The 24,470-nt window shown below is 38.1% G+C and overlaps 1 protein-coding gene across 2 annotated transcripts in view; it reads left to right on the top strand.

The window, feature by feature from the left end:
* myo3b (myosin IIIB) overlaps positions 1-24,470 on the top strand; it is a 77,061-nt gene that overhangs the window by 3,312 nt on the left and 49,279 nt on the right. Inside the window, exons 4-20 of one of the 2 annotated variants that reach the window (XM_058391146.1) lie at positions 3,496-3,679; positions 4,651-4,785; positions 5,265-5,369; positions 6,099-6,198; positions 7,423-7,499; positions 8,088-8,233; positions 14,433-14,498; positions 17,104-17,265; positions 19,599-19,683; positions 20,363-20,479; positions 20,696-20,800; positions 21,904-21,987; positions 22,202-22,404; positions 22,555-22,653; positions 22,746-22,860; positions 23,422-23,548; positions 23,760-23,970. In XM_058391146.1, the coding sequence (XP_058247129.1) occupies positions 3,496-3,679; positions 4,651-4,785; positions 5,265-5,369; positions 6,099-6,198; positions 7,423-7,499; positions 8,088-8,233; positions 14,433-14,498; positions 17,104-17,265; positions 19,599-19,683; positions 20,363-20,479; positions 20,696-20,800; positions 21,904-21,987; positions 22,202-22,404; positions 22,555-22,653; positions 22,746-22,860; positions 23,422-23,548; positions 23,760-23,970 (2,121 nt within the window). Of the gene's footprint in view, positions 1-3,495; positions 3,680-4,650; positions 4,786-5,264; positions 5,370-6,098; positions 6,199-7,422; positions 7,500-8,087; positions 8,238-14,432; positions 14,499-17,103; positions 17,266-19,598; positions 19,684-20,362; positions 20,480-20,695; positions 20,801-21,903; positions 21,988-22,201; positions 22,405-22,554; positions 22,654-22,745; positions 22,861-23,421; positions 23,549-23,759; positions 23,971-24,470 lie in introns of those variants that run through there. The other variant, XM_058391147.1, reaches the window with a different exon arrangement.

Genomic DNA, 24,470 nt, shown 5'->3' with positions numbered 1-24,470 from the left:
ACCTTACTAATGCCAATAATGTTTAAAATAATTACAAAGAAATTGTCTCCAGAAACGATTTTTGAGGAATGAAGAAGATCCAGAGGGCTCCCATATGGCCTGACTGAAAAGCAATGACACAGCCATCCGTGGCTAAGAGCCAAGAGAGTCAAATTAGCTGTAGTTTTTGGGATGGGAGGGATGGTATGTTCTCTTTCCCTGTCAGTCACAGAGACATTATCCAGTCGTAAGTAGCCTCTTTGGGTGCAGATGGCCTTTTCATCCCAGTTTTATTCTTCCCTATGATACAGAATGAGCAGCAGTTTAAAAAAATAAACTTGGCTGGTTTTACATCCTTCATGGAGGAAGTATGTGAAGTCTTCACTCTTCCTGATGGGTAGCTGTTTTATGATAGGGGAAAACTTGCTGGTGAGTGGAAATTGTCAGGTGACCAAACTATGACTTATGATGACATCCACTACCATTTTTAGTTGCTTTTTATTTGTTACTTGTCATATATCTTTGAACTTTTGGGGGAAGGAACAAAAACTCACTGCAGTCTTCTCATTTTTCATGAATAACTCAATAACTCTAGAGACATTTTATTATTTTTTCCACTGCTAGCAATCTGCAGTATGTGTCTAATTTTCTGTTCATGTAAACAGACACTATCATGTCTGTTAAATCAAATACTGTACATATAGATCCTACAGTAGCATCAGACCCGAAATACTAATACTGTAATACCTGTAAGCTGAATACTGAGTCACTGAGTAATGCTGAGGCATCAGGTTTAATTCTGAATGATGCTGACTGAGAGAGAGAGACAGACAGAGAGAGAGAGAGAGAGAGAGAGAGAATGGTGTTTACTGTGGGAGAGAGTTGGCCTGTGATGTGCCGTTATATAGCGCTGTTGTTTTCACCAAGGTCCTTTTCGCACCTGTTCTTCATTCTTCGTGTGTATTCTCTCAGGACCTGAGCTCATAGCAACATGGCCACTGGAGCAGAGCCACTGAGTTTAGTCTGTCTCTGAGCTTTCGTCAGTGTGAATGGGATGCAATGCAATATGAACGAATTAATTTATACATTTGAAAATGGAAGCACCAAATAATCTTGATGCATGATTAATATATTCAAATGTAGTGTCATAGTGTGATGAGAAGAAAAATGTTAATGCTTCATGAGTTCTTGCTGATGTTTGAAACACTGACAGCATGCATTTTAACTTTTCATGACAGTTAAACATCGCTGGTTTTGCAGTTATTAGAGAGTTTTAGCACACGGGCACATTTTCTACACTACTTATGTATATCACTCATGATTTTTGCATCAAATGTCCCCCGTGTTTCTTGTAAACATTTTACATGAATGCATGTATGTGTACGTCTATGTGTAAGTAACCTGAGTGTACCATATAATGCTCCTTTATGACTGGCTACATCTCTCCTTTGAATATTTAAAAGCAGCTCACATTTCACATTACAATTTAATGAACTCTTCATGAAAGCTGATTAGCATGATTTAGGCTTGACACATTTGCACCTTGGATACACACACAGGAACACACACGGTCATTTCAGCAACGTGGTAGAGAAGCATCTGACGGAAATAAGGTCTGTATTTCCTTTTTTCTTTGAATTGTTTCCTTCTAAATGGTTCAAATCCACAATGTGCTCATGTTTGATAAACCTATGGTGAGCTGAAGAATGGCGGGTTATTTCTGGACCTTAAATTTTTAAATATATCAAATTCTGTTAGTGGGTTGCTGGTTTTTATGTATTGGAATATTAATGTAAGAGATACTGGTATCAGTTAATAGCATGCATTAAACATTTTGTAATGAACTACTTATAATATGAGAAAGTAGAACATTTAATATTGAGAACATTGTTTTTCATTAAAATAATAGCACTAATGAGATGTTTTATGTTTGTATACAAGTTAAACGTATATTAATTAAACCAGAATTTTTGTACAAATACAGTGTTATATAAAAGTGGTTTTGTTGTTGGGGGTTATCGGCCTTGAGCATTGTAGCCTTTGGGTTTGTGAAAGTTAATATTGGGGTATCGGATGATCCTGTCACTGTGCTCACACAGATGCTGCAAGCAACACGACTCTCTTGCAAAAACAATAGTGCATCAGCGACACTCAGTGACTGAGGCCAGAGTGTTAAGATGATTTATTGCTATATTTCCAAATGTTTCATTCAGGTTAAGTTGATTTTTCTTTATTGTATTATATTGTTTTCATTTCCAGGAACTGAATATACTTGGCTGCTTAGCAGGTTTAATTTTGGTGGTGTTTTGATCGGAAGGATGATTTTAGCCCTCCATCTGTACTGTACTTAATGGATTTTACTTCGAGGACAGAGTGTGTTTTCTGGATTGCCTGTGGATAACTGGTGAATGTTTGTTTCCAGCTAAAAATGGACCCATTAGAGACATCCGTCATAGGTTAGACTGCACTTACCATGTCCCTCTCAGCAAATAAATGAGAACTATGAAATATCCATCTCCCAGAGTTCAACACCCACCATCACTCACTCTGTCCTCCGCTGTGATTCATAATTCTGCCCGAGTCGCTGAGCGTGCACCATTTACCTTCTCCACTTCAACCTGCGTCCTAAGTAAATGCGGCTGCAGCGCAGGGTCACGTACCAGCGCACATATACATCATCGACATCCAAGAACGTAGTTTCAAAATGTGCTGCATCCTCAGGAGTAGAAAAATGCATCTCTAGTTTATCTGGCATTACACTTTCTGGAGTGTGTAGCATCAGTCACATTGGTTTGAGATGTTAGGCTTGTCACTTGCTCTTACAGGTTTGATGTGTATTATACTGGCTCAAGTCATGCGGAGCTAATTCCTGTGCCCATCTCTTCTACCCAAGGCCCTGTCTCACTTAACACTTTGTACGGTCTGCTAACCATTACCTTAGTGACAGGACAGACCTGAGTCTCTAGACACCAACCAGGCTCACTTTTGTGATGCAGCTTTCAATTTCTACTTAATAACTTTATTCTGGAAAAAAGTTTTTGTATTGAACTTGGGATGGGATGCGTGTAGGTGATAAGTAGATACACTTTATGGGAGAGGTAATCTTCCTTAAATCCATTAGTGTTCAAAGGATTGCTTAGCTCTTAATGCGGAGGAAAAGTTCTCTGTGTCCAGCCTGTATCTCCCTCTGGGTTTCTGCTCCTCTCTCTTGGGTCAAAGATGAGCATGTTTAGCTTTTATAGTCTGCCATGATCACCTGAGGTACTATTTATTACGAGTACTGTATTTCATATCAGAAGAGATGAACGAACGCAAGATTTCATTCTCCTTGTGAGTATATATTGCTTTGCAAACATTGTGCGTCCAATATAACAGAAAAAGCTCCTGTATCTCCTTGTTATATTCTGATCTGGATATTATACACTCTGTAGGAGAGAATGTATGTTCTGTGAATAATAATGCGTCTGCGACTCAGACAGGAGATGTGATGAGATTCCGGGTATTTGTTGTGTTTAGGAGATCACTGTACGGGCTGTATCCATACAAGTCCAGCATGATCAGGCTAGAGGGGCTGGAGAACCCCTCTAATGACTGGGATATTGTGGAGACCATCGGGGAGGGAACTTACGGCAAAGTCTACAAAGTCATCAACAAGAAGGATGGAAGTCAAGCAGCTGTGAAGGTTTTGGATCCTATTAATGTAAGTCATTCATAGAGAGTATTAGTAAATGAGAAAGAATCACAGAATTTGCTGACACAATGCCTGTGAACAGAGTTCTCTCTATTTTTAGTTTCTTATGCCTTACTTCATGCGTGAGCCAGGATATACTCCAATTAATGTTTAATTAACATTGATTTACTTTTTAATTACCTTCTATTATGGTCTATTAACTGCTGTGCAGTGGCCGCTATAAGATCATGTCTGACTTTCAAGGACTTAAGACCTTTAGAGTCATTGACTAGTTTATGAAAAGAGTGCAAAAGAAAAAAAATGCTTTGCTTTTGCTCAGAATTGTATGGCTTATCTCAGAATTAGAGTCAGCAGTAATCAGATGATTTTTTTTTTGCTTACAGCTCCCTATTGCTCTACCTTTATTCTGTATATCTATATCTTCTGCCAGGCAGGCTCTCTCTCTCTCTCTCTCTCTCTCTCTCACACTCACACACACACACACACACACAAATTGTCTTCATGGTGTGTGTCATTAAGCAAGTGTGTGTCAGCACTGCAGTAGCTCTCCCTGAACCTCTGTAACCCTGTAGAGTAGTGCACTGGAGATACAACCACAGCTGCTTCACACACACTAACTGATTTTGTTTTAAGCTGAGACTCACATTTCATACAGTACATTAGACCTATATTCCCAATGACTGTTAGTCAATTAATTAACCTGTCCCCATAAATAAATAAATTCATTAGTAAATGTCACTAGCACCATTATTTTGTTCAGTTTTCTCCTCTAGCACTCAGTTAAAAATCTTGTATCAGCACTAGTTATCACTACTTGTATTATCCTTAGCTTGATATATCACTTTTGAATTTTGGATAAATGTGTCTGCTAAATGAATAAATAAAAGAAAGAAAGCTTACAGAATTACCAGGTTGCATTTGTCAGAGTTTTCCAAAAATACAACCTTTAGCTGAGATATATATTTGTCATCTCTCTTCAGGATGTTGATGAGGAGATTGAGGCAGAATACAACATCCTGCACTCCCTTTCAAACCATCCTAACGTGGTAAAGTTTCTTGGCATGTTCTACAAAGCTGACGAGTTCAGTGGAGGACAACTGTGGTTGGTTCTAGAGGTTGGACACCTTTTTGCTGAGCTCAAACAATAGAAACCATAAACACTTTAGTATCAATAATTTGGAAATGTGCTTCCATCTAGGGTTTTTAGGGTTTGTCCATCTGCCTGATAGAAATCTTAGACAGAACCCTGCAACAGAGGGTTAAGGGATACCAGAAGAACCTCTTTAAAATGTTAGAATCATTAATCATCCACTGAGTCTTTTTCTTGTACTTGAAGCAAGCACTCAGATAAAAAATATTCAATTATTTTGTTCTGCAAACTTTGCTCCATGTTCTTTGAGTTTCTTAGAAGACTCATAATTTACAAAATATCACTAAATTTTGTTGGTTAGAGACTCTTTTAGCTGATGGCCCAGGAGTAATAATAGTAAAAGATGAACTATGTGTGTGTGTGTGTGTTTGCTGCTTCTATGCTGCTTATAAATAATGAAGCAGAAATGAACAGGGAGTCACTGAGTGTTTTATTCTCTCTCAGCTGTGTAATGGGGGTTCAGTAACAGAACTGATAAAGGGTTTGCTGATGAGGGGGAAACGGCTGGAGGAGCCTGTCATCTCTTACATCCTCTGTGGTGCTCTCCTGGTAAGACACACACACACACACACACACACACTCATTCATTCACTGCTGAGTTAATCCGCTAACAGCACAAGGCAGGGGTAGGTGAGGTGGCTGGCTCAGCAGTCTGCCATGAGAGTAGAAGGGGGGCAGACACAGCTGTAGAAACAGCAAAGGAATCACATGGACCGAGATAGGAGTGTGTGAATTAAGCTACCAACTCTTGTGTAAGTGGCTCACAATGCCACCTGGGGTCATTAACTCTTCTTCATAAGATTGCTGCAGAATAACCCATTGTAGGCTTTTAAGTGGAAACTTACTCATTACTTTTAATGAACATTTTTGGTCATATTTCCTTTAGGAAAAAAGTGATATGAGTCCCAATCATAAGACCACCATTTATTAAATATGGTTTAAATCTGGCATCAGGACTCTACAAGCTTATAGAGTTATACTGGATATAATTTAGGTAACTTGTATATAATAGTCGATTCATATACTGTATTTACATTTCTATTGCTGAATAGCGTCTGTGGACATTCATTTCTAAACAATAAACATAAGGTGTTTTACCTAATATTATAGTGACTATAGGAGGGTGAGAGCTAAAGTCATTAATCACAATTCGAATAAAACGTGATTACGTGATGCAAAAAATAACATTAAAGTGCCATGTGTTGCATCACAAACAACAAAAATCCACTGATCCTATGCCCTCATTTAATCCCTCCCAATTCTTCTTTTCCACATCAGGGCCTGCAGCATCTGCACAACAACCGAATAATCCATCGAGACGTCAAGGGCAACAACATCCTGCTCACCACAGATGGAGGTGTCAAGCTGGTGGATTTTGGTAATGGCTGTTTGTGTTTCACTCTGTACTGACAGCCTGCGGCTTCGTGTTGCTCTTCACCTAGACGTGCTGACAGAATGTCTATAAGAGGCTGCATACTGTAGGTCTACAGAGTCCTCCACTGTAACATTCACAGGCCTATATTTAGCAATAGCACCATAAGCTGTAGCAGACAGAAAACTAACTCTCTACTGTTTCAATACAACTTTAGTGAAAGGATATTTTTTTGGCCTTGGTCCATTTTTTGTGATACTTTTGTCTTCTTGTGTATTGGATATTTGCAATACAAACCCCAACACAAGGTTTTATTGCTATTGCTAATTTGAACTCCCCCCCCCCCCCTCTCTCTCTGTCTCTGTCTCTGTCTCTGTCTGTCTCTGTCTGCCTGTCTCTCTGCCTTCTGTCTCACTCTGTCTGTCTCACTCTGTGTGTGTGTGTGTGTGTGTGTGTGTGTGTGTGTGTGTGTGTGTGTGTGTGAGAGAGAGAGAGAGAGAGAGAAAGAAACAGAGAGAAAGTGCAGAGCACGACAGAGAGATGAGTGAGGGGGAAATGACTTTTGCTTGCCCGAGGCATGTTTGGTTCTGTGTGTGAGGTGGGAAATGGAACCCTGCAGGGAGATAAAGCTGCTCCTTTTTATTACAAACAATGATGATGATAATAGCCTTGATGATGATGTTGAAGATGATTGCTAGTTCACTGGGCCATGGCATTGTGCCATGTCAGATTATGGACCTTTGCTTAAAAGATGTTGATATTTGTGTATCTGTTTGAATCCTTAATATGAGTGTAAATCTGAGGCTTTTTCCTGATATGATATGATTGCAAATCTTAAGGCAATTATTCCATATTTTTCACGATGCTGCTGAAACAAAATCTGGGGTAGGACTACTGTTAACTGTGAATGAGGATGATGGGGAGTGTGACTAGTTTAAATGGCAGAATTATGAGCAAATTACATTGTAAGCCTATGCAATTATTTACATATCAGATTTCAACTATGAACTACACTTTGTCTACACACCACCTGCCGGTCCCTTTTTAACAGTAATAAATTATAATCCATAATAATTTATTCATGCTTGCTTGGTTTATTTCAATCGTTGCCTTAAACTGGGGTGGGGTTAAACAGGGGTGGAGGGCTCACTGAAGTATATTAAACGTTTTTCCCTGTGGAATATGAATGTCATTACCATAATATGATCTCGGGGACTGTTTCTTTCGCAGGTGTGTCAGCTCAGCTGTCGAGTGCACGCTTGCACAGGAACACGTCAGTGGGAACGCCATTCTGGATGGCTCCTGAGGTATCTCCTCCCATTCACTCTATTTCTGTCCTGTGCACTTATATACAGTATATACTGCAATAGGATATATATTTTGGGGTGGGTGGATATAGTTTGTATTCTATTCTCCCAGCCATTATGCAGACTGTGGAAAGCTATGGGATGGTAATGAAGTATTGTTTGAAGTAGTACAATTTGCATTTTGATTGAAATGTATGGCCCTGTGTCAGACACTGTGTGTGTGTGAGCACAGTGGGGGGTCATGTGAAGGTTAATAGCTGAGAGCCTTACTTGTGCTATTCTGTAGTGAAGCGAGATGATTGGGCTAGAGGGGGTCTGGCCTCCAGGCCAATTAGAATTCAGTCTGCCGAAGCGGCTCTTCTGTTTCACGATTGGTCACAGTGACGTATGAGCCTTGTATAGCCCAGAGGAGGAAATACAGATTGATATAATTTTTCAAGAACAAAACAATAGCAATTTGGTAAACTTTTATACCTCATTATGGCTCCCTTAGAAAAACCTTATGCAAATAGAAATGATGCAATATCAGTATACTGTGTATAAAATGACACTGGGACTGAAGTGTTACTATTATTATTTTCTCCACAGGTGATTGCATGTGAGCAGCAGTTGGATTATTCCTATGATGCCCGCTGTGATGTGTGGTCTCTGGGCATCACTGCCATCGAGCTGGCTGAAGGAGATCCACCACTGGCTGAGTTGCATCCTGTAAAAGCTCTATTTAAAATACCAAGGTGAGACAGCAGAGGGCACCATGCACCCATCCATCCAGAGAGAGGAGTGTTGGAAAAAGATGATGGGTTGGGAAAACAGGGGGGGGGGGTCGTTAAAGTGATGGAGCGAAAGATGTGTGGATAGAGGGCCGTGTTCTTATAAAACACCCTGGTGAAGGTAGAGGATCCTGTCCAGGTGCTGCTGATAAGAAAATACTTTTTTAACTTAAGGAATGCTTTTGTAAGAAAAATGTTATGATGGATTAAAAGGAGATTTACTAATTGTGTATTTTTGTTTGGGACAGATTTTCAATTTCAGTGTGTTTCAGTTCAATCTCACTGAAGTGAATTTAGCTTGACATTTTTTATGCTTTTTTTCACCCAATCAGGAAATCTGTCCCTACACATTGTTCTGATTAATGATTATTTGAAGGCTTTGATGGTGAAGGCGTTTGACCTTCTGTCATCGCTACAATCACACCATTATCTCACACAATGCAGCGTGCCTGTGCCCTCTGATTGCAATTTGCATGTGTGATTAGCCTCTTCTTTTCTCATTGAGATGAGGCTGACACTCTGGCTCCATGCACAATGTTATCTGTCCCTCAACAAGCCCACATGAGATGAGGGCCCTCAGCTGCTGGTGTGACGTTAACCTTACACACACCTTTAGTCTGGATAACATCCAAACACGTGAACTGTCTAGCAAATGCCATGATGGTCCATGAAATCATTTATGTCATGGGCTATTCAGCAGTTCTCCTGGTAACCTGGTTACTTGTAATAACACTAATCTCAATACGATGGACAAAAGTGCAATGATTATAAATGAAATTATTAAAACTAAAATCTATTCTATCCCTAGATGGTAAAAATTATATTCAAAAATTTCATTACCATATTTGTGAAAACATAAGATCTTGATTGCATTATCATGGATAGTGTTCGAACCTTCATAAAATTCCGGGTTTATTTGCTACCACCTCTGTCTATCCTGCTCTCTTCCTCTTTCTCTTTCTTAATTTTTCCTGAAATGAGAGCAGATTCTTGGATGGGACACATAAATCAGTGGAATAGGGACCTTTAGCAAGGCCACGTCTGAATAAATAGGTGTGTGTGTGTCTGTGTGTGCACTGAAGTGTGAAATGATTCTGTTAACATGTCATCTGTCGTGGTCACACACACTCCCTTATTGGGCTGACCTCGGACACTGATATTACGAGTGGGTGTGTGGAGACTTTATTCTGTCAGTAGGAGGTGTTTCCTCTCATAATGAAGGACATCTGTGACTGTGCTATACTGACTTTCACCAAGGTTACAGATTGACTGAATATAATCTTAAAAATGTCACTATGTAGATTTCTAATACATTAGTTACTGACACTATTCATTGACTTGACACAGTTACATGGCACTATTTATTTCCCCTGTCCTGGCTGTAAATGAGATTCAGAATCATTTATAGTAATATGACTGGACCGTCTGTAGATTTTTATAGCATTCTGTTAATTCACTTTACTATTCATACTGGGACGCTGGGCTGTCGAGCTGTTTACTGTCTTTTTTTTTATTAATTTTTTTTTTATTATAGAATCAGTCACAAGGTATGCACAGTTATTCAGTAATACATCATCATGCATCATGATGCTTCAAAATGCCTGGACTTTTAAGATACTGAGCTGGAAAGTTTTGATCATCACAGTATATGCTTTAATAATTTTCTATATGCTTTTAAGCAATATTTTGGTATACAAATGCTCACATATTATGTGGCATATACACTCCTTTTGGATGAACAATACAACCTTATAATTCAGTTAATATATACAATATTGCTATAATAATGTAATGTCTAAAATGACAAATAGATAACGTACTAAACATGTGCAACTTCCACATGAGACATGTGAATGTAGTTAATCCTCAAGCCAGATTCTTATTTATTTATTTATTTATTTATTTGTCTTCATACTTTCATAATGTTCTTACATAGACTGTTAGAGTGTGTCCATGTTGTCAGTTTTGATGGGAAATAAATGTTATAAGAGCCACGCTTATCTCAAATGAGAGTAACAGAGCGACAAAAGATTTGAAAACCAATAAAAGAATAATTAATTGCAACTAGCAGTGGCCATGATGCTATGTAAACATTATTTGCAGCAGCAGTATGCATCCTCTATGTGATTACCTACCCATAAAGATGCCATATTGAGTCCTTGGCTAATACTGATTTACTTCTGATTTTTCTAGCCTTTGTCTTAGATTTCTCATACATGCCAGGTTTTTAGTGATTTCCCTGATTCACCACACCGGCATCATCTCATCAGCTAATCTGTTCCTTCATGAGGTTAGCAGAAGGTGTACTAGCGCAGGTAAAACTCTAAAATGTGCAGGGAAATATCAGACACAGCATTAGAGCAGATAAACTAAGTCAGTCTGGAAACGGTTGTAACATACTCTTAAGATTTAGTAATATTCCATAATAATCATCCATATTACTGCTACAAATGGAGTCAAACATCCATCTAATGAAATTCTGATATCTTTATTCATTTGGAAATGAACATTTATTAATCTTAGGGCCGCCACCGTAACAACTTATGTGAAATTTCTCGTCATTACGAATATCCAGAAACGATCGAGCAAAAAACAATAAAGCATAATCTACTGCTAGCAGGCTGCTTTGTCATTAGAACATTTGAAGCAAGCCCAGATAGATTCACTGCTTCTGCACAAACCTACAGTCTATTTATAGTGTCCAGCTCAAAGCTTTTCTCAGAAATAATCACTAAAGAGCCACCCGGGTTGCTTGGTAGTTCAGAAAAATTGCACAGCCCTTTTTATGTGGCAGATTGCTATTGACAAAATGTCTAGAGGCTCATGTGTCATGTACAGCTCAGGATGGTGCTGGACTTTCTGACTTTTGTTTGTGTGTCTTTTGGGCTGTTTCCTATCTACTGGAGTACTTTTAAAAAAAAAAAAAAAAAAGATTATGAGCATGATTATTTGTTAATATTGTAGTGTACATGACACAAAAAGCATTTCTGGTGTCTGTATTGCACAAATTATTGTGAACATGTCTGGGTATTACAGTATACTGAAGCTTTTATGCATGCATGGGCTTAGAGTTTGCAGACTGGGAGAAATGTATGTTTGCGTGTGAAGTAGGAGGAAAGACATCTTTATGATGTTGGAGGTGAATTTCCAGTGCATGATGAGTCTCTGTGCATGTTTAGGTCTGGTCATTTATAACACAGCCATAAGCATATTCAATGAGGATACAAACCTGTAACAGAAGGCATTTGGTAGGAGATTTCTCTTTTCATTCATATTCCTGGTGAATGTGTAATGGCTTTCATGTTTGCTTTATCTATGCCAGTAAGTGTACTGTCTCAAGTGGGTGTGTGGGAATTTTTGTGTGGCATCTGTGTGTTGTTTTTGTGTCTTCAGCTTGTCATCCGGAGTGTAACTAACTGATGTTTTGAGCGCCATTGCTGACGGCATCTGCGTTTGGCACCACGCTCTCTGACATGCATTTAGCAGCTCTGCACCTTGATTAGAACAAACCGCTCCTGTTTACACGCTGTCTCACAAACAGGCGGCGAGGGGAGAAGCCTTGACGGAATTTACACAGCACAATAAGGATGTTGAGCAGTGCCATCAGCCACGCTGGCTTCACTTTGTTATGTAGAAGCGGCTTGCCGTGGCAGCGCAACATCAAGGCGAGAGCATCGCTGCGGGCTCGCATTATAGTTTGCGTTGAAGGAGTCAGTTATTCTCCTTTGATCTGCTCTTCAGAGAGGACTGTCTGTCTGCATTTCTATCAAAGGACGGGGTGACTTAGAGCAGCCAAGGATGACAGATTACTCTTAGAAAAAAGGAAAACGGTGCTTAACGGGGTTTTCGTTTATATATGCCTGACTGCTTTGTTCTCACGGATAGTTTATGATGAAAGAGAGTGAGGATGTGTCTTTAAGTAGTGCGTCTTCCTTTAAACCTGTACAGCACCCTGGATCTAGTCTTCAATCAGTGTTAAAGTAGGATGAGGTATTGAATAACACGAATATATGGGAAATGTGGTGGTAGAAAATAAGGGAATAAGGGAATAATCTCTCTCTGTCAGTTAAGCATTTGGAAATAGTATCCAGAAATGCCAATCTTTCCAGTCCTAGAGGTCTCATTAGCCTCAGGTACAGGTTAATGATGTGTTGTCCCCCACCCGCAACATCCACAAAATTCATCCTGGTCCAAAGTTCCCCAGAGTCACTCATTTCAAGTGTCATGCTGAAGACACTTTGGCATTGAGTGACACATTACCCAGTCATCATTGCTAGAGCTTGTACTGTCACTCTTCATGCCTCCAGTTCATATTCTGTTAGTGTCCATGTGAAACACCAGAGTCCAGCAGAGCCGGTACAGTACGCAGCTTGCCCCTGAGTGTTTGTCTGCTGATGGATGGAGCCATGGTCAGGTTGCTGACAGGAGAATTATTTGCTCTCATAACTCGGCCACACCGTGGCAGATGCTGTGTGACAGACACAGAGAGCCTCAGCTCATTTGTCATCTTCCACTGGAGCGCTTCAGGCCTGGCCCACACCCAAAGTCAGCCTCTAGTACTTAAGCACTTACTGCTCCGCTTCCAAAATCATCCTAATTATCTTTCTGTGGCTCAGTGCCACAGTTCTGATTTAAATCAACTTCAACCGGATATGATTCATTGAATCTGTGAGAAGTGTAACAGTTAAACACCTCTTACAGACGAATATGTGTGGCAGCCTGGGAGAACCTGTCATTTTTTTTTATAGTTTTTTTTTCATACTATACTATACTGTATATACTTCTGAAAGCTATGAACTTAAAATAGGAAATTAGTTTTTTTGTTGCATGTATCTCAACATTCTAGGATTTTAAGGTTCCTCAAACATGAAAAGTGAGAAAATTTCCATACAAGCTGGGCTGCAGGTTTATTATGGATATTATGATCGAAAAGTGAATAGATTAGGTTTTATGTCCATTTCGCTATAGAAAGTATGAAGACTGACATTTACTGTGTGGAGCAATCACATTTAACTAGCAATGTTTTAGACACCTTTAGACAGACTGACTGCTTTCTACAAGCCTCCACTGTTTCTCTCTCTAGCTCTCTTTCTCTCTCTCTCTCTCTCTCTCTCTCTCTCTCATGCTCTCTCTCTCTCATGCTCTCTCTCTCTCTCTCTCTCTCTTGTGCTCTCTCTCTCTCTCTCTCTCTCTCTCTCTCTCTCTCTCTCATGCTCTCTCTCTCTCTCTCTCTCTCTCTCTCTCTTGTGCTCTCTCTCTCTCATGCTCTCTCTCTCTATCTCTCGTGTGCTCTCTCTCTCTCTCTTGTGCTCTCTCTCTTTCTATCTCTCTTGTGTGCTCTCTCTCTCTCTCTCAAAACTGGAAAGGGCAAAGTTGACTTCCCATGGTATAGAACTAAATGACTCTCACAAAGTGCTGGCACTGGGCTCCTTTCATAAATGTTACATAAAAAGTTCTTCACTGAAACCATCACCATATCAGCAAATGGATAAATTTAACTTAAAGCACTGTATTATTAGACTTGCATTATATGGAGCATCTGTACTTCAAATCACTGTTAATGAAAGGCAATGAAAGAAACAAGAAGAGTGTGTGTGTATATATATATATATATATATATATATATATATACACCATACAGATGGAACTGCTGTTGCTATTGTAGAAAACTACTTAACACCTACTGACCAATCAGAACTGAACATCAGGGTTGCATAAAAACAAAACAAAAATGACAGCAGAAATTATTTACAGTATACATAGAGTATGTGTGTAATGTGTGTGTGTGTGTGTGTGTGTGTGTGTATGTATATATATATATATATATATATGTATGTATATATATATATATATATATATATATATATAAAGATGTGAAGCCTGCAAAAGAGTAGAATGTCATATTGTACAGTACTGAAATAAAGAGGCCAGCCTAAAGCATGAAGAAATGTAATTTCTTTTTGGGAATTCTTAATCAGTATGTCAGCTAGGGGCTATATTTTGTCTAGACTGTAGCCTCATGGCACCTTCACTGAATAATTTCTTAATTTCTAATTCTTTTCCAGTTTCATTTAGATTTACACAACTTTGAGTTATCTCTCACTCTCTCACTCTCTCTCTCTCTCTCTCTCTCTCTCTCTCTCTGTTTGTTTGTTGTGTGTAGAAACCCGCCTCCTACACTCCACCATGCAGGTCAATGGTGCAGAAGCTTCAGTCACTTCATTGCTCAGTGAGTACTCTCTGAGACCTTTCACATATTCCTCTACTCGCTTCATTGCAGATCTTCTGAATGCTTGAAATGTTTTATAGAACTAAGGTTTGCAGAAATTAGATTAGTAGAAGATAAGTGTTTTGAATTATTATTATTATTTGGGAAACTTGCTTTCAGATGACACCATTCTCTATCTTGGTGGCCATTGGTTTAATAATAAAAGTGATCAGAAAGGTACCAGTGTACTGTTTTATGACGATATAATAATTACCCTTTGTACACTTATATAGATTTTAAATGCATGTTACATCCAGCATTTAAATGCAGGAAGTATTGCCTCACTTTGAATTTATTTTGGATGATGATATCTGGCAAATGACTAAATGCAAATGTAAAATGAATCCATTCATGAGTTGGCAGCAAAAGAGGTTATATATTACTTTCTCCATTATTAATCTCCCTGGTTGCTGATAAAGCTGTGTTATAAATGTAAACCATTTTCATGGCAGAACGATTTTACAGTTCTCACCATATATCACAAAGAGTTATGAATATTACTGTATGAGTAAAACATTCAGGGATAGCCTGCACCCACAGAGGTCTCACCAAATATATGAGTTAATTCTAACCAGAGTTTGCAAATAAAGAGAAATGGTGAATAGAATAGGAAGACTAATAAGTGTACACTTATATAAGCATGTGTGTGTGTGTGTGTGTGTGTGTGTGTGTGGGGTGGGGGGGGGCGTAGGTTTGGGCATTATGTGTCTGGGTTCACAAAGAAATTTAAAAACTGAAATCATTAAAGTGGAAATCTTAAAAAGGGCTTGTGTGCACAGCAGGGGAACCAAATTGACTCATTAATTTGTATTTCTTATGAATTTGCCGGTGAGGCAGGTCTGTCCTCAAGCCCTGATGAATTAAAAGGAAAGACTAATGTGCCATATTAATAATCTGCAGTACAGAGTTATGCTTTTCACTTCCTTCTGGGCAGTCTGGCAATTTACTGCTTTTAACAGGTTTATAATCCTTAAACAGTTACGCAGAGGAATCAGCAGACGTCATCTTTGTCTTCAGACACACTGAACCTGAAATTTTCTGTTTTGTTTTTTTTCCAAAGGAAACAACAAAACAAATACTTACAGATTTATGTGCACAATTATCTAGAGAAGGGGGGGAAAAAATCTGCAGTTGCCTAAGAAACAAGACATTGTTTGTGGTGTTTTGTTAAATGCCATTCTTCTTCAAAAGAGGCTTTTTATAAAAAACGACTTCAATATCTAAACCAATAAATTACGGAAAAATGGGGATCAGTCAAATTGTGTGTGCAGAGCTTTAGTTAGAGGAAAGCAGACAATGTTATCAGGTAGTGCAGGCTGTTTATTGGACACCTCCCTCTTCTAATTGTAGGAGTGTGTTGTTCCAGGCTAATAAATGCATCAGCGGTGTCGGTAATTGTGCCGTAGAGCAGCTTGCTCCTCCGTATCAGCAAGGCCCTGCTGTTAGAGCCAACGCACTAATGGCGGAGCTGTAACATTCTAATGGCACATGCAGAAAGGGTGCAAGTGACAGGCATGCAGGCTGAATTTCAGTGTAGATTAAGATAGTGTGATTTAGATGCGATTTGTCTTACTTGCATTGTAATTGTACTACTGTATGTCAGTGATAGGAATGAATAGACATATATATGCAATATTGCTTTGAATACATTTCCTTATATATTTATTTACATATTTGAGTCAATATTTTACTCCTTTCTTGTATTTATATCCAATAAATCTATTCTTCTCAAAGTGGGCTCCTAGCCATGGGGGTCTACATCCTTTTATATATATATATATGTATATATGTATATTGGAATGGTGGAAATAATAGACCACCATAATCAAAGTAATTGTATTTATTTTTTGAATTCCTGTATTTATTAGCATATTTGACTGATCACCTGAATTGAATAGGTTTAATACAAGCTTGGAAAATAAATAATAATTTGGACATTTTAATAAAACTGCTTTATTTCAGAGGAAAGTTTAGACATTTTTAAGAGTAAAAATATCTGCACTGAAGGGGTCTGCAGGTTTTATATACAGATAAAAGCATCCCAAGAACTTCTATTCCATCTGACAAATATATTCATGATTTCTTTGCTACATGATTAGCTTCTTATACGAAACACAATGTAACAACACTGTAGATGTTCAAACAGCATATGCTCTATACTGTGTTGTACATAGGGAGAGCTGTACATTGTGCCGGAGGTAATCTGGTGCTGTGCATACAGGTGAATGAATCGTAAACTGATAGCTGAAAGGTTAGTAAGTCAACAAGAGCAGGACTGGAGATAGAGGATAAGACTGTTTTCTTTCCCCACTGTTTCTATGAGAGATATAGGAGTGTGTGTGTCTTATTGTGAATCTATGAAACACTACCCTGCCCCAGTCTAGATCTGACTCAGGCCACAGCAGGATGCACAGGTGACTCAGTACATCCTTTAACATGTTCATTTAATTCAAACTTCTGCAAACAACAAGGACCATTTTATACCACTTTCTTAGATTAATCTCACCAGTAAGTAATTTGATTTTTTTCCCACTTTACTATACTGTTATTTCTCTTTATTTTCTAGGTGTTTGATAAAAGATTTCGAGGCACGTCCTTCAGTCACCCATCTGCTGGAACATCCCTTTATTAAGCAAGCTCACGGCAAAGATGCTGCGCTCAGGAAACAACTCTCAGCTCTCATACAGGACCAACAAAATGCCGGCTCCAGGACCAGGACCAGGACCAAGTATGTGTTCACTTCCTCAGATATCACCCATGAGTTACAGAGCATACCTTTAAATACTACTCACATGTTCTTTTTTATATAGTAAAATGCTTTGGATTATCAAGTTGATATCAAAATCAAATGACTTTCTCCAAAGTGCGTCACATTGCATGAATGTGATATTATGGTCCATTTTATTGATTTATTGACTTGTGTTTTTGATACTCCTGCACTGTGTCGTCTTTATCTCTGATCTCAATATTGAGCATTAAGCCTTCTGTAGATGGTGCTGTATTTTTTAGAGCCAAAAGGGGGCAGAATACGATATGATTCAGCAGCACTGCTTGTCTATAGTAAACCAGTCCAGTGTGTTTGAGTGATGAGAATGTAAAGGTATGGCTTGTGAGGATGTTTATCATCTCAGGCAATAGTTTGCTTTAATCAGACTCACTGTTAGCACTAACTGTATTATACAGCAGACTATTTTTGAACTTACATCTCTGTTTCCTATTAGACATCCAGTGGACATTTAATTAGTGGTGAGCTTAAGATCAACAAGTATAGAGAGTACTACTTTGAAGAGTGCAACAGAAACACTGTTTCTGAGCTGTACAGTACATGATCAAGGATAGTTGTTTGTTTTAGGAAGCTGATATACTGCATGCTAGCTTCATTTAATCTCTAAAGAAATAAAACAATTCATGATGCATACAAGCTCACACTTTGGAAATGCTATAGGCTTGTTTTCTCATTATGTTTTTGCAGGGAGCTTTTTCTACAGTTTGAAAGAGCCAGGCTAAGTAAGACTGACCCAAAGACACAGTAAACATGGCTATTACTTCCTTTGTTGTGAGGACGGTGGACACATTTGCTTTTATCCTTCCACAGGGTGTCAAAGAGAGCCAGAGAAAGGTCCTAATAAGATTATAGGCTTGTTATAGAAAAGTCTTTGCTCTCCTAGTATAGATACTGAAGTCAGAGAACAGATTAAGGAGGTTAAAAAAAGTAGATCACATGCACACAGTGATGCACACACTCACATGCTAGGCTGTAGTTAGAGGTCACACGTGTGATGTGCAGTAGATGAAGGTATAGACTCAGGGAGCATTTTCTGCTGAAGAGATGAATTCACTGGAAAAGGAGATGCTGATTTTCTCTTCAACAGTGAGACAATGTATGAGCTTTAGACAAGACAGCACATATATGGTATACTTTCTCTTTTGACTGCATTTTAGCAAAGTAAGTGTACTTTAATGTGTGTGGGTGTATACTGCATATCGATTATGAAGAAATTGTTTAAAGGAGTTGTTTGATATTTTTAGAGCCCTCTCTGGTGGCTGTACATTGAACTACAAATGCAATTAAGACACTGACAGACAATTCCTCTAAATAACCCACACCCTTTTTAAACACTTTGACTTGCCTTTTATAGAAAAGGGGAAGAGCTAAGCAGCTCTGATCCAGATTCTATAGTACTTATTTCAGGGCCAGAAAAATGAAACAGATACTGTATATTAAAACAATCCTGGCTATATTTTATGTAGAGCAATACTGCAGATCCTGTTTTTTTTTCCTTAGGTGTCTAATGAAATTATATATTTTTTAAAAATATGTCTCAAAAGAGTTTTCAATATTGTAAACCTTTAAATTTTTTTTAACTACAATGTCTGTAATTTCCAGGAAATGCACAAGTTCCATTTTACTCACTTGGACTGTTAAAGAAAGGTCTTGAGTGAAAATATCGAGAATATATTCAAATGTATTTAGTATTTATTTCCTATTATGACATTAATACAGACCAAATATAAGATTATTTAAATTAGTTCTATATAGTTTTACCTTCAAAGATTGCATTTATTTATTCTGTTAGATGATTTTGCTTCTTTCTATAAATAAAAAAAAATAACTTGAAATTAGTGGGAAAAAAGGAATAACCATGTTTGATTTATTGCAATCTTGTAATTGATAATACTAGATATATTTGACTATATTCAAGATATTTACACTTACAAAAAATTTTTTTTCCGCAGTGCACTTGTTTGCTCATGCAGTCCAACACACACATTTCCTATTCCTTTCTGAAGATTTTCAGTCTCTGTCCTTCTCTCTGCCTTTCCTCTGATCACAGAGCAGCATATCCTCACACTATGCTAGCCGGGGGCCTTAGGGCTTTCTTCTGTTTTTGCGAAAGGACCAGCTGGTCCTCTGCTAATCTCCTGCTCCATACAGGGGTAAACTGTAATAGACTACAAAACCCATGTGGACTCGACCACTCGGCTCAACATGCCATTGATTTTGTGTATGCATCGATTGTATGTTGTAAGTACAATTGAGTTATACTCCTATCTTTATAGGCATGAACGGATCAATACACGTAAAACACTGCTGATTGAGAGTTTTCCTGATGACGACCTGGTGAACCTGGAGGCTTTAGATGAGGTCTGATTTATCTTCTACTTAATATGATGAAGAATAATTTATTATATAGTCCACTTGAAGGTACGCTCTGCTAAGTTCTTGGGACTTGAAAAACTGAGCACAAAGCTAGCGTTACTCTAATACTGTATGCTTTAAGGCCAAGTGGGGCATGAAGGAATTGCAGGGGGATGTGCTGTCAAGATGGAAAAGAATTCATGATTAATAAAAATGTTTTCAGATCTGCTAGTCTTTTACACAAATTTGTGCATGAACCATCAGATTATACTAGAACATACTCAAAAATTAATAATAATAATAATAATAATAATAATAATAATAATAAAATGTAGATAAGTCTGTCAATGTTCTGGGCTCATGGACACATTCTGGAAGCCCCGCCCCCTTCCTCCAGTTCCTATTAGTAATGTTTAGGCCTGTGAACTGCAGTGTGATACAGCATCCTCACTTTCAGTCAGGGAAATCTGAGAGATGTTTTGAAAATTTGGACCAAACCTGGAAATGTGGTAAACTTTACTGTAATGATAACTGTGTAGTGATTTAATACACGCTGTTTTGTTTTGTTTACATGTTCTCGATAAACCTGAGACGTGGGCCTCATGAGGAAATGTTTGAATATGTCTGCTGTAAAGCATATTATATCATTTATAATACAAAGTTCTTGATTTGTTTTTTTTCTCAGGAAACTATAATCACACATCTTCAGAGGCGCTACGAAGAACTTCAGATATACACCTATGTTGGAGACATCCTCATCGCCCTGAACCCGTTCCAAGCTCTGAAAATTTACTCGCCACAGGTTCTGCCACAGCATGCTAAACACATACATGATACATCAGTCTTGCAGCTTCCTTGAATGTGTTTTTAATATCTAATGACATTTAAGCTAGCTGAAAGATTGATGTGACATATAGATCATTATATCACAGATAGTTCGCAGGTTATTATTCTGCACATGAGATGGGCAGTTACTCAACCTCCATGTTAAAGGTTTGTCTTTTCCTTGTTCTGTCAGTTCTCTAAGCTGTATCATGGAGCAAAGCGCTCAGATAATCCTCCTCATATATTTGCCACTGCTGATGCAGCTTACCAAGGAATGGTAACATTCTGCAAAGACCAGGTAGCCTCTTGCAGGGTTTTATACCTGTCTTACAGTCAACTCCAGAACTATTGACACCTTTTGAACAGAAATGATTGTGTAACATGATTAATTTACACAATGAGCAAATCTCAGCTTAAACATGTGAGGATGCTGAATAGTCCAAGACTTTTTAAATCTAAAATGATTTTTCTACAGTAGTACAACTATCAAAACTTTCAAATTTATAACGAGTATTTACAAATAATGAATTTGTCCACACACTGCTTCCTCTCTCTCCTGTAAATTTTCCTCATGCAATTTTATATAGGTTGTCTGACACACAGGATTATGGGACATGCAGGACAGCAAAAGATACATGTATACTAGATTCAAAAACTGCTCAGATGAATGTGTTTTAGAAAACAGCATTTTATCATTTGGTCATGACCCAAAGCCTTCCTGCCCCTGAATACAACATCATAGACAGCTTTTATGTTTTGGAAACGCCCTTAGTCTAAGCCTTCCTTTGAATGAACAATAGCTCTAATCCCTAAGAGTCCTGTAATGTTGAACACAGACGTCAAAGACTTTTTAACGAACAACAAGATCTTTAATGTTCCTGATTTTGTGCATGTGCACGTTCTCTTCGATTCATATGCCAGGATTATAATACAGTTCAGTCTGAAATGGCCATTGAAAACACTATTTACTTCATCCAACAACTGTTGTTATGTGTAGTTGGGGTCTTTATCCTGATAAAAGAGCTACAAATAAATATTTCCCTCCTGAAAATCAGTTTTTGGACTGTCAGTCATTGTGATACTAAGCAAAACTTAAAAATGCAATCATTATTAACAACAGTCTATAGCCACTAGTTTGTAATGGGTTTTGATACCATTTAAGGGGTGTCGATATTGAATTTGAGATATCTTACTTAAAAGTTATTCTAAGAATATTTTTTTTCCATTGTTTCTGTGAATAAATTGGAATTATTTCCCATTTTATTTTATTCAGCTATTTTGGTTGTTCTCTTAGGGATGCCAGTAATTCTGGAGCTGACAAAGTACAAGATATGACAGTATCTCGATGCCTTTTATACACAGCAGCAAATCTTTAGTTAATTGATTGAGTTTTTCTCTCAGTGTATAATCATCAGTGGGGAAAGTGGAGCAGGCAAAACAGAGAGTGCTCATCTGATCGTCCAGCATCTCACTTTCCTGGGAAAGGTATAAGACCTGCTGTTATTCTTTCTATAAACAAAGCGATACTGTTTATTTCACACACACAGTTACTGATTCCAGGCTTCATTGTTTATGCTGTTTTACAGTATATGTTAAACATTTTACAGTATGTTAAGAATGCATACAAATTACCGATAATGATGAAAGTGTTGACATTGTAAAATAGTCACGCTCTAAGGATGCGTGGTTTCCTCTGCAGGCTAATAACCGTACACTTCGGGAAAAGATCCTGCAGGTGAATCCTCTGGTGGAGGCATTTGGTAACGCGTGTACGGCTATTAATGATAACTCCAGTCGTTTCGGGAAGTATCTGGAGATGAAGTTCACACCCACTGGGGCTGTCATGGGTGCAAAGATCTCTGAGTACCTGCTGGAGAAATCACGAGTCATCAAACAGGCCATGTGAGAGTCACACTAACCATCGCGTTATTGCACAGAGCTAACCGTAATTCTAGAACAAAAATGGTTTACTAAGTTCCCGACACTCACATTAAAGTGGTTGTTAGTTTAACATGTCCTGATTATGCTTCTACTTTTTTATTTTGATGCCAGAGGGGAGAAAAACTTTCACATATTTTATTACATATATGCTGGGCTTTATCATCAAGACAGTCTGAAGAAATACAGATTGCCTGAGAAAACAGCTCCCAGGTTTGAGACTCTAATCAAAAATGTATTGTTTGTACATCATTCTACTGTCCATAAAAGCACAGATGATGTTGACTGTATGTTTTTTTTTCCAGGTACATTAACAGTGCAAATGGCAGAGTAATGCAGGACATTGTGTCCAGTCAACTATACAAAGACCAGTTTGATGCCATTCAGGACTGCTTCCGCATAATTGGGTTTTCAGAAGAGGTGTGGTATGCTGATTTGTTAACTCTTAGTAAATATGCTTATCTAAATATGTTATGGAGCATGAATTGCCAATGAAGGTCTGGGCTTTTCAACGGTTATCAACGGCACATATGCACCATTTATGTGTACATAAAGAATGCAGTGTGTGTGACTTATTCAAACAATTTTGGTTTATAGGCCAAATTTAGATATATAGTGTATATTTCTGAATGATCACTGAGTAGGAATATGCCAGGAAGGTTGCATGCTGTAATTTCTCTGGCCTATTCCAATGCATAATGGGCACATCTAAATTAAAAAAAGAACTTTCACACAAGCATTGAAAACTTGACCGTATTATTATCCCTATGAGACTTTTTAAAAATGTATGCATGACAAATGATTTAGAACCTTTTCTATGCAGTGATGATAAAAAGTGGATTATTATAGTAACCATGTGAGCATACTTTACTACTGATATGAATATGATGAGGCACTTTAACCTTTTAATGATAACTCTAAAAATTTTTTTTTTTTTTTATCATTTATGTTTGCTTGAAAAATGTTATTGTTCTTGTACAGGAAGTGAATTCTGTATACAGAATCTTGGCTGCTATTTTAAACACTGGAAATATTGAGTTTACCTCCACCACCTCTCAGCACCAAACGGATAAGAGTGAAGTGCCGAACTCTGAGGCCTTAGAAAATGGTGAGAGCTGTAAAATATGCTAACATGCAACATCTTCCTTTAAAATTAAGAAAATTTACAGATCTAAACATGGGTGTATTATTATTATTATTCTTGTTATTAAGGATTTATAGTACTGGTTATTCTTCTATAGTATGGGTGAATACTACATATCTACAGTTTTTATTGTATTAATAATTGTTGACCTGTTTTATGTCTCCTTGCCCTGCAGCTGCGGTTCTGCTGTGTATAGGAGCAGAGGAGCTGCAGGAGGCGTTGACCTCTCACTGTGTGGTAACACGTGGCGAGACCATAATCCGCACCAACACAGTGGATAAGGCTACTGATGTGAGGGACGCCATGTCCAAGGCCCTCTATGGCCGACTCTTCAGCTGGATAGTGAACCGTATCAATGCCCTTCTGCAGCCGGACATCAAGAGCTGGTATGTGAAGTTAAAACCAGTTTAAACCCAGACATTATTGCTTATATTAATCATCTCCTGGAATCAAAAGTAGACTTGATCAAGCCACCAATGCTGCTGATTGGAAATATCCACTCCTTTTAACTAAACAGCAGCAAAGAGAGCAGAATGCTTTTTTGGAGAATTGTTGGTGTCTGGTTTTAGTAGAAAATAAAACCTGTAGTAAATTTGTGAAAGCTTTCTTTCCCAGTATTAAGTTTGGTATGCACAGTCTCTCCATCTTAAAGGTGACCTCCATTTCAGCCAACACAGAGTGCAGAATATTAATTGCCTGAGCAAGAGGAGAAAAGCACAATGAAAATGAGGTTTCTATAAATTTTTGATATTGAGTTGCATTGAGAAAATACTATTCAGATGATTAAACAGACTTCAGAAGGAGAATAAGAGGCAGTTCATTGATCCAAGAGAATCCCTTCAGATAGCAGCATGTGGACATGTCAGAGACTCTAATGCCTTCCAGT

This window comes from Hemibagrus wyckioides, linkage group LG06, assembly GCF_019097595.1.
Source record: "Hemibagrus wyckioides isolate EC202008001 linkage group LG06, SWU_Hwy_1.0, whole genome shotgun sequence".
Taxonomy (NCBI): domain Eukaryota; kingdom Metazoa; phylum Chordata; class Actinopteri; order Siluriformes; family Bagridae; genus Hemibagrus; species Hemibagrus wyckioides.
This window is presented reverse-complemented; position numbering and strand designations above follow the sequence as displayed.